Source organism: Hevea brasiliensis, chromosome 2, assembly GCF_030052815.1.
Source record: "Hevea brasiliensis isolate MT/VB/25A 57/8 chromosome 2, ASM3005281v1, whole genome shotgun sequence".
NCBI classification, from domain to species: Eukaryota; Viridiplantae; Streptophyta; class Magnoliopsida; order Malpighiales; family Euphorbiaceae; genus Hevea; species Hevea brasiliensis.
Window position 1 is genome coordinate 3,236,260 of NC_079494.1, and position 10,848 is coordinate 3,247,107.

Here is a 10,848-nt window from a genome sequence, read left to right on the forward strand (position 1 = left end):
TAAGAATATTAATCATGATTCAGAATTAGGTTTTTTAATTTTAATTTGATTTAATAAATTCAATTCTATAGATATATTTTTAAAATTTTTTTAAATATCTATTTAAATTGAGTTAACTAATTAAAAAGAAATAGTGAAGTAAAGGAAGTAAGTCACTTCAATTTAAGGGAAGTAATTCAAACCAAATAAGATCTAAGATGATGTAATATTGTTGGAACTAAAAAAAAAAAATTATTAGATTTCTACTTCAAATATGGGCAATGGAAAATAGGATTTTTATATCCTATACTTAGTTTACCATTAACCCATGACACAAGACGTACAGACATATTTGTATCTTAAGTAAATAGTAGATCGAGTTTAGATAATAATTTTCCTAGTAAATAAATGTTTCTTGATTTGTAGAATTGGTGGGATAAATAAAAGGTGATTAATTAATATTTGCGGTTCATGGAAATTGGGTATGGACCTGTAAAATAGATAAATTGAGGTATTCCTGGTGAGAACCTTCTGACGCTCAAGTTAGAGTTGATAAGAGAGAATAGTATATTAAATTAATTAGAGAGAAGACTTCTGAACTTTTTATATAAGATATAGACAATGATTAATTATGACAAGTCAATTATGTAATTATATAGATATTACTAACTAGCATAATTATACAATTATATTTCTATTTATAGTGCATATTGTTATATTTGACAATTCCACTAAGATTACTTATATTTGGCATTTTCATAGTAGTTGAACTGACTAAATCAATCTCATAGCTCAATCATTAAATATAATTAAATTCATGAACTATCCGTAAAACTCGAGTTAGTGAGTTATATATATATATATATATATATATATATATATATATATATATATATATATATATATATATATATATATATATATTGTTGGGAGCTATATTAGGTATTAAAAAAATTGTCACTCTAAGCTGTTTAATGTTTGCACACTTGGCATGCCACCGAAACAGAACTTGTTAAGAGTGAATAGTTTTAAGCATCAACTTATCCCAAAAGGAAATGAGCAAAGAAAAATGGAAAGTTTAAGCATCATCAATTCAGAATTTCTGATATCTTGAGCTACAAGCTTAGACTTGAACTTTTAAGACCATGTTAGGCAAGGCACAACTTGATGAGAATGCACATATAACCTTTGTGCATGCTGCTTTGAAAACTTGGAGCAAGCAGGATTTGAGCTTTTGGTACTAATTAAATCCTGAAAATCATACATTTCATTATTCTACAATCCCATCAATCATCTGAATGGTTTTCAACGCCTTCTCTTGCCATGGAACTGCTACCCAATAATGTATTTGAGTCTTCAGAAGAGTCTGCAAACTCCTCTTTGTACATTTCTTCTATCATAGGCTTCCACAGCCGCACTCGAGCATTTATGAACCAATTTGAAACCTGAAGCAACAATGATTGCCAACCGACAATACATCAAAATCAAGCCACTTCATAGAAAATGAGCGTAAAATTTATTTTGGAAAGTTATAGCAATATTTAACTTGATTCTTGGTCAAGCCTGTCTGTGATGCCAGCATTAGCTTCTCAGAATCATTAGGATACCTACGTGAGCAACAATCAGCAACAAAAGCAATAAGCTTTCATTAGATATACAATTAATATAAAGCTATCATTCATCTTAAAGCTCTTACGGATGCAAGAAGTGTTCAAAAAGCCAAGAGCGAAGGATGGCCACAGAGGTCTCTGGCAAGCCTCTGATGGGTCTCCATGCTTGCCTCTGGCTTTGGATCATTCCAAGCTGTTGAAGAGACATTCGATTATGTCCAGTCCCTCCATCGAACAGGCTAAGTCGTGACAATCCAGTACTGATTTTCGGTAAATCTTGTGAAAGTTTTCTTCTTGTTGAATTGATTTGAGACACTATGTTATCTGTCAGTTTGCAGAAGTGCCTGGACATGGCTTGTAGGGCTAGAGCAATATAACATTTGGCTGCCCCTAAACCTGCTATCTCCTCAAATGATGATACTACTTGTTCCATTTGATGGTAGTATTTCTCGTATCTTCCCTCAATCTGAAATATGCAGTAATAATTCTAATGTGCTTGGAATTCAAAAGAGCAATCAAAATTAACTTATCAGAAGAAGAACTAACCTCCTCGAGCAATGCCACAAGCTTTGCTAATTTAACCTGAAGATCATGTCTATCAGCTTGTACGAACTCATTACAGCATAATTCTGCTTTTAATTCAGAAGAAAGTCCTAGAGCTCCTCTTCTGCCTCCAGGAAATAACTTTCCCACATACTTTTCATTGTTAATTCCAACTGCCTTGCCACCAACACTAACAATTTCTTGTAAAAGGAGCTGAGTAGGCTTTAAATATCTAGAATTCTTAATATCAATGGAAAAAGATTCTTTTCCATAAGAAGTGGAAGAAGATCCACTAGGCGTGGTTGATGACAAAGCAAATGCATTACCAGTAAAAGAACAGTGATCGTTTACTTGTTCAGCTCCAGGATTACAATCTTTCCTCGTATCCTCTCCAAGAAATAGGTAACTGGGGTTGACGAGATCTGAATTAATGGATCTCTGCCTGTAGTGGACTGGAGAAGCAAGCATGTGAGAACCAAGAGATAATGACGGCCCCTGAGCTTGATGATTTGTAGCATTTGCAGCTCCAAGAAGATCCATTAAATGTCTAGTGTGGCTAATCTCAGATTCTTGTGCTACTGAAGGAGATTGGACAAGGTCTATTGACCTAGACATTCTTTCCCCAAGAGAATGTACGCTAGGCAGTACTCCAAGAGACTGGGGAAACATGTGGCTGCCTCTTAAATCTGAACCGTAAGCATTGAAATTCTGGTTTTCAAATTGGTTTTGACTAGTTACAGAACCTGAGATGAAGAATTGTTGTACCAGACTAGAAGCTGAATTTGGTGGTGAATCTTGTGAAACCATAGTAACCAATAAAAAGAAAAAAAAATGATTATAGGTTAAGAGAAGGAATTATAACCATATCAGAACTATTAATAAACTAAAACCCCAAAGCAACATAAATGGTCAAACATTGTAAAGCAAGGAAAAAATCAGAACGCAGGATAGTGGGTTTCATCGCAAAACAATGGCTCTAGGAACTGGGCTCTCAAGAACATACATCAAGCATTCAAGAAACTGAAACTTGGAGGCTGTGGCAGTCAGTTGTCCATAAACTACATCACAAGTACAAAGACAAGGAAAACTTAATGAGGTTAGGTGGAATTCTGTTCTAAAGTGATCAAAATCAAGACCCAGAAAGAAGTGTTATGAATAAAAAAGGACCTCGCTTTTGGGAAACAAAATTCTAACAAACAGAATTAAACCCAGTTCAGAACAGGAAAATAACAAAATTGAAACTAGAAGAAGAACAGATTCATTAAACAAATCATCAGAAAATAAAAGCAAGAGACAGAGGGAGAGGTAAAATAGAGTTCCAATTTATTAAAAAAAAAGATAAGGAGGTAAAAGTACAGGAATAAGAGAACAGAATTCAAGATAAGCTAGCATCTTAATTAGTCTTTGCCCCTACTTCAACCTTCCTGATTGAACTAACAAAGTTCAAGACTCAAGAGAACCCCTAAAAGATACAATGGAAATCATTTCATTCTATTATATGCATAAAAAAAATGAAGGGCAAAGGGCCAGGGCAGAAAATCCACCAATTTGTGACAGCTAAATACCTCTGTTTACACTAAGAATTCACAGTACAGACCTCCTTTCTCTGTCTGAGATATGAACAGTGTTGGTCTAAAACTAAGCAGCCAAAAGCTATAATGCCTAATAGGCTAATAACATAGCCCTCTGCTAAGAAGGGAAGTTAATTGGTCAAGAAAAAAATGCAGAAAATGACAGAAAAAGATGGTCCCCTAGCTTCTCTGACTATAAAACAAGAAGCAAAAGCATCAATCCTTCAGCTTTAGTTCGTACAGTTGCATTTCGTTGGGAGACTCAAAAGTACTTTCTCAACTCAAAAACCTGTGAATCTCTTTCTCTCTCTCTCTCTCTCTCTCTCTCTCGTCACAAGAGGGATACCTCTTAACATGTTAAATAATGTTCATTGGGTTAGGTTGCTGTATTCTGGAAAAAAGGATAAAAAGTTGGCTATCTTTTGTACACTCACAGTTTTAAGATTGCCTGTTTCTGAGACTATAAACATTTGGATATATGTAGCTTTTTTCCTGTTAGGTGCTGTAATCATGCATATTGATGTTGAAAGGACGCTGAAAATCACAATCTTTCAAGAATAAGAAGAAAATAAAAATGGATTCTTGAGGTCCCAAATAGAGAGAGAGAGAGATTGAGTTTTGTGGGTGTGGTTTGCTATGCTGATTAGATTGATTCTCAGTGTAATTTTTTGGGTTGTCCTTTTAGATAGCTTTCGTAATGATTGCCATCTTTGTTTCTTCGGCTTCCTCTAGTTGTCCCTCTCTGGTTTTGTAACATTGTTGTTGTTTACTAGGACCTCAAAGGCCCACCCCTCACAAGATTAAAGGCATCTGTATATTCTGAAGTCTGAACTATCCCAGTAAATTTCAACCAGATGAATAAAACCAGCTCTGCTCGCTTTCTCCATTCCAATACCACCCAGGTTAGACTACTTCCCAGGCCAACGAAAAACATCAGTTTGGCACATAAGAGAGAAATTTTACCTATGTTATGCAATCACCTATGTTAAATCATTTTCTATCTATATTCTTATCTGAGACTGATTAGTGGCTGGTAATGGTAGAAGGGGCATTTAAATTTTACCTAAAATATGAAGAGAATCCGCACATGCCACAACAGCAAGGGAACCAAGTGGAAAAAACTTTAACAATTTATCAGCCACCCTCACCTTTCTATTCTCATCCATTAGTCCTTTTCATTGCCTATGTGATGCAGGATTACCTGCCCAGTTTATGAAACCTTTACTCTAAAATGTCCTAAGTTGGTTTGAACAAATAAAAGAAGAGCCAGAGATTTGATGCCTCAGGATGAGAAAGAAAGCCATCACACCATGTCTCTCTCAAAATATTCTCAAAATTTTATGTGTTTCTTGTTTACTAAATGAGCATCCCCATGGCTTAAAAAAAAAAAATGAGCATCCCCAAAGTCATTATTGAAGTGAATCAAAAGGGATGGTGATAAGAAATCTGAGCAAGCCACATACAAGAAAATAGAGAAAGCAGTTACTTAAGACAGCATATCCTACAGAGGCAGAAACAAAAGGCATATGTGGAGAGCAGGAAGCTGAATGCATAATTTAACCGACAATCTGGTTTGTAGAAAAAAAGAAAAGAATGAAAAAGACCAGTGAGATCAGAAGATGGCATCCAAGGAACCAGAGAGCAGTAGCCATAAGATGTGGGACCACATCCCAACTGCGAGAATAGTTTCTGCCTGACATCAAGACAAAACACTAAGCAAGAAAGGAAAATCCCTTAATTTACGTTTGAGCTTAAATTGACTGAGCAAAACTTAAAAGCATTCAGCAACAAAATATAAGCAACCTGAAACCAAATTTAGCAACAGATATTCATAATGATAGTCATATTCTTGTTAATCCACATGCAATCTAATTTTCAAGTCACACTTATTTCAGAAAAATTCTGAATGATATCATATGATACATCAGTGTCACAATTAGGGATTACTTGTACAAAATTCCTTATTCAAAAAAGTACACAAGACCACAAGCATCTTATTGTATCTTTACAAATATGCCTACAATTCAACCAACCTATTTTTATATTACAAGCGCGCCTCATGCTTGTATGTACATCTGTATCTGTAGCAGCATTGATTTTCTTCTATTCAAACCATAAGAAAGTGGAATAATGAGCACGAGGGCAGCATGAGAAAGCATGTAATTTCTGTTTTTGGCTATCCAAAACTTGACTAATCCTTCTCTTCACAAGATTGATTATTTGACCCACAAAGCAAGAAGGCAGAAGCAAGGATTCTTTCAAACTACAAAATCATGTAATATATGGGAATTGCCAAACCTGTCCTGTTGCTTTCCCAGATCCATGCAATGATAATCCATCGAGTCAGGTCCCATAGAGGAAGGTGCTACATTGTTAACCCTCATATGGTTCTCACCGGACATGGAAAAAGCATCACTTTCACGATGTTGCAAACCCAATGCAAGTGACACCTGACTGCCAATTGCAAATCCACTCAACTCTGATATGTCATACGAGAGAGCAGCAGGCATAAGAGTCTCATCACCATGTTGGTTAACTGGGACATTTTTGTCTAGATAAGGGCTTTGTTCTTCCATGTCAGACCTTTGGTTACCCTGGAGTTTAGTAATCCTAAAATTTGAGACATCTCCAAGAGAATTATTCTGACGCACTGTTTTTCCTATAGGTTTGTTCATTTCTATATCAGGAATGCAATAAGACCTTAAATCATGAACTTGACCTGGGTGGTTACTATCAGCAGCTGCAGATGTCACACTGTCCTGCAACTCGTCTAGCCCATTCTCAGATACCAAGTGATTCTCTCCAAGTGCTTTGGTTGCATCATCTAGAGAAGATTTAGAGAATGCTTCAGAATCTGCAAATTCTTCTTTGTATATTTCCTCAACCATGGGCTTCCAAAGACGCACCCGTGCGTTAATAAACCAGTTTGCCACCTGATCCATATATGATACTGATGATAGTGTTATGTTATCCAATAAAAGAGAAACTCCAACATTTACATGGGTCTTGAATAAAATGTTGTTCTGGAGATCACTAGATACTTATAAAATAGGCAAAGAGCAAAGGCACAAATTCACAAAGAGATGACAAGTTCACAGGACACATGCTAAGGGAACCCTCAACTCAGAGGTTCCAAAATAGAATGCCATGCAAGGAACAAACTTCATGAATTCAACCATCATCACCCTATGAACACTCTAAAGTAGAATATATGGATGATCCCTACCTGGTTTCTCGTCAAGCCTGTCTGTTTCGCTAGCATGATTTTCTCTGAATCATTAGGGTAGCTGTTGATGTGAAATCAAGAAACAATTACCTAAATAATCTATATGGCAAAAAAAACTAGGATTTAGAGAACTAGTATACAGGAACATACGGATGAAGGAAATGCTCAAAAAGCCAAGCTCGAAGAATTGAAACAGAGCTCTCAGGAAGACCCCTTTGAGGTCTCCAAGAATGCCGCATCACACCAAGCTGCTGGAGAGCCCTCTGTTGTCTTAGCTGCTGATCCACATAGCGGAGACGTAATATCCCTCCTTGACCATTAGGTGAAGTGTCTTGCTCCCCAAGTCTTCTCCTTATTATTTCTATCTGGTTGCTGATTGCATCACGCAAGCAGCGGAAATGACGAGAGATTGTTTGGAGAGCAAGTGCTGTGTATGATTTAGCTGCCCCATGACCTGATGCCATGTCAAAAGAAGACACCACAATTTGCATTTGATGGTAATACTGCTTGTATCTTCTATCAACCTATAGCAAATCATAGTAACCTCTCAAGAACAGCCACACTCAAGGAAAAAAAACAATAATAATAAATAATTGAGATTGAGAGAACTCCATGCACACTGATGCATAGACATACCCAAAAAGAATTAACACAACTCATGAGGAACTATTATCCCATGGTTAAACAAATGCAAAATCCTTAATCTTTGTCACAACTCCAAAAACAGTCCCTCAATCATGTTTACTACCAATTCAATTGCATGGTATGCTTTCAAAAGGGTTGTAATGTTTAAGTTTGTTGTTTTTTTGTTCTTGCAAGGGAATGAAGGACTGATGCATCTGATGGTTGTGAGTGTGCCTACGCAAGAGGGCTAACCAGAACTATTTGTAACTAATCTTTGCCCTATATTTGCTTTACAAATGTCCCCACAAACTCACTGTTCAAATCTCAATTCTCAAGCCCCCAAAGCCACTTGCATAGACAAATTTTCTTTTGTTAAAATTGCTGCTGCACCAAGCATTCTAATAAAAATGTCTAGTCTGATTTTCTCAGTAACATTATCTGATATGCTAAATGCATCTTCATTACAGATCCTTAGGAATGATCTGGGATCAAATAATAAAATTTCAGCCATCAAAATCAAATAAATAGTACCATAGGATCAGTAGAAAATTGGGTTTACCTCATCCAACATGGACAGAAGCTTTGTCTTCTTGTTCTGTAAATCCTGTCGTTCTGCAGAAGATAACTCAGACGAGGAGTTGGCAATTGACTCACTAAGGCCTGAAGAAATCCCACTTGATGTGGGAGCGATAGATTGGTTGCTAGGTTTCCCATCATTCTCCTTGGTGTCATCAAAACATTTGTTGGATTGAAACTGCTTCAGAGCCTTTCTGACATTAACCACTTCATCAAGCAGTTGTTGTGCTGCCTTGAGGTATTTAGAGTTTGAGATAGCATTAGCATAACCAGAAGTTCCGTCCATATATGTATCAGTATGAACATCTTTGTGGGCATCAAAGCACTGAGGATTACAGGAAACCTCTGTTTTGATGGGGTTATGGTTGCCCCCAGAAAAGGTAGACAAGCATCCAGAATTTCTCAACACCTTATTTTCATCACTTTCACTGGATAATGTCCACTTCCCCAATACAGGAACATGTGGACTCAACAACGAAGTCAAAATTAGGTTTGGACTTTGATACTGAAATGACGGAACAGAAACTGGAGATTGCATCTCTGTGCCAAGGCTTAGAGATAATCCCTGACACTGAAAATTCTGTTCACCATCTAGAATGCGAAGCTCTGCCCTGGAAACCCCCTGGGAATCCTGATTAACATGGTTGCCTACTGGATTACCTGCTGCTGTGTTTAAATGCCCATCAACAGATTGCAAATTCATTGTGTCACTCGTAGGTGGAATGAACATCATCTCATTTCTATCTCCAGCAGCTGCAAATTCAGCACAATTGTGAGAAGACAAGGAACTCTCAGTTATAAATTCTGAGTACGACCCAGCAGCAGATGCTTGGTTCACATAAATTGTCATGTTATTATGATGGGAAGGAAGTTCAGAATAAGAAGCAAGTTTCTGGTCTCCTGGATATGGACTTTGCAAATTGTCTCTCTGGCTGCTCAAACTGGGGTAATAAGTAGCCATAATCTCCTTACTCTGTTTCACAACCTCTGGTCAAGTGCTATAAGGTGAATGAGAAAGCTCTCCAAGTGCCCTCCACAAAGTGACCGACCACTAACAATAATGCCCCAACAAGAAGTCCATCATGTAACAAATTCTGACAAAACAAAAACCTTTTCAGAGATAATTAAAATTCTTAGATCTTGGGTTTCAGTTTATAAAAATTTCTTACAAGCTTTTATGAGATTTCAAAAGACTTATTATAAGGAAACATAGCAACAACTAGTTCAGCTTTCAATGCACTTGAGATAGTATCCACGGCGAAACTCACAAACAATAAAATGAAACCAAAATCCAGACATAACCTCATTCAGACTAATCCCTCCCCCTAATAAAGGAAAAGGTAAACAACAAAAAGAGAAAAATGAAAAAATTAAAATAAAAAGATGATCAACAATCGCTACAAAGCCCAGGTATAATAGAACTGAAAGTAAAAAAACAAAGAACCCAAAAGCAATATACAAGAGAGCATAAACCTTGGAAGTTTAGAAAATCCACAAGTTCTTCTAGTAATTTGTTATTCATTACAGTTTAAAAATAACTCTACATCCAAGCCATATCAAAAGTTGCATTCATATGCACAGAAACGCCAGAAATTTCAAGGGAAAATTCAATAAGTAAAGAATAAAATCCAGGTACCATAAAAAGCTGAAAACAAGTTAGAGCTTAGAGCTAGGCATGGCCACCCAAGGAACTTAGCTAACATTAATCCTGGTTGAAATAATCATCATATCATCCAAAGCCAAATAAGAAATACCATAAAATCGTAATAACAGCATACTCACAAGCCACAACAACCAAAGTCAAAAACCCATGAACATATAGAAACTTGAGAGAAAGATTAGACCCCCAATCTAGAACCTCCACTGGACCATGCAATGCTTAAATCCCAAAATTAAGCTACAAAGTTCATGTGTATCAGTTGTTTGCAGCTTCCCGTGATGAACACCATGTAAAAATAATCAAAAATCAGAAGCACAAACACGCAGCATGAGCAATGATTACAAATAATTCAAAGGCAAGAGAGACATGGAAAAGGGTAAGGAGATAGAGTAAAATACCTGAAAACCCCAGAGAAATGATGTGGCTGGGAAGGGGAACAGAAAAGACCAGAAAACACCAAGACAAGATTTTTATTATAAAAGCAAAAACACAAAAGCAATCCCAAGAAATACAAATACTACCCACAAACGCAAACAGAAGCAACCGACCCTCCTTATGATTGGAACATTGACGCCAATCCAATTAAAGGTAGTATTATTTAAATATGGACATGTTGTATCTTCTTCATAATGAACAATAGTGGAATATTTTAAAGAAAATAATTGTCTAGTAATGATTCCAGTTCCAGGTTTCTCACGTGTGAGAAAAAAAGCCAAGCAAGGTACATGAAACTAGTAATGGTGGTTCTGTGAGAATTTCATTGCTTAAGATAAGTTTCAAAGCCTAACCACCAGTTGGTAGACCTGTAACCCACACCATACCACCTTAAGCCTGCTTTTAACGCAAAATAATGCTTCTTATCTCTCTCTCTCTCTCTAATTGGCTTTGAGGGGAATTCAGAAGCTTTTAAAACCTTCTGATTGGTGTTTATTTTATTTCAATTTTTATTTTTTCTTTAATATTGGGTAGCTTGTTTGTGTTAGCTGTACTTGGGAGTTGTTGCGGGCCACTAATTCACGCATTAACACGTGTCTACTTTACACGCTAGCTGCTGACGGT

General features: G+C 36.6%; 2 protein-coding genes across 5 annotated transcripts; both read right to left on the reverse strand.

Annotated features, from left to right (window-relative positions):
• Nucleotides 1–1,049: 1,049 nt before the first annotated feature.
• On the reverse strand, nt 1,050–5,425 carry LOC110632608 (BEL1-like homeodomain protein 11). Its single transcript, XM_058132376.1, has 5 exons — nt 3,698–5,425; nt 2,136–3,190; nt 1,676–2,055; nt 1,526–1,586; nt 1,050–1,424 (listed from the first exon to the last, which is right to left on the reverse strand). Exons 2-5 carry the CDS (start codon nt 2,937–2,939, stop codon nt 1,266–1,268), a joined length of 1,404 nt encoding a protein of 467 aa, XP_057988359.1. The 5' UTR covers nt 2,940–3,190; nt 3,698–5,425; the 3' UTR covers nt 1,050–1,265.
• A 147-nt stretch (nt 5,426–5,572) lies between these two features.
• Nucleotides 5,573–10,632, reverse strand: LOC110632582 (BEL1-like homeodomain protein 3). Of its 4 annotated transcripts, none has more exons than XM_021780878.2 (6): nt 10,188–10,632; nt 9,974–10,058; nt 8,113–9,223; nt 7,080–7,453; nt 6,930–6,990; nt 5,573–6,636 (listed from the first exon to the last, which is right to left on the reverse strand). In XM_021780878.2, the coding sequence occupies exons 3-6, from the start codon at nt 9,088–9,090 to the stop codon at nt 5,962–5,964; spliced, it is 2,088 nt and encodes a 695-aa protein (XP_021636570.2). In that variant the 5' UTR covers nt 9,091–9,223; nt 9,974–10,058; nt 10,188–10,632; the 3' UTR covers nt 5,573–5,961. The 4 variants fall into 4 exon arrangements, with proteins under 4 accessions (XP_021636570.2, XP_021636562.2, XP_021636557.2 ...); XM_021780870.2 differs by having other exon boundaries at nt 9,912–10,058; XM_021780865.2 differs by lacking the exon at nt 9,974–10,058.
• Between the last annotated feature and the right edge of the window lie 216 nt (nt 10,633–10,848).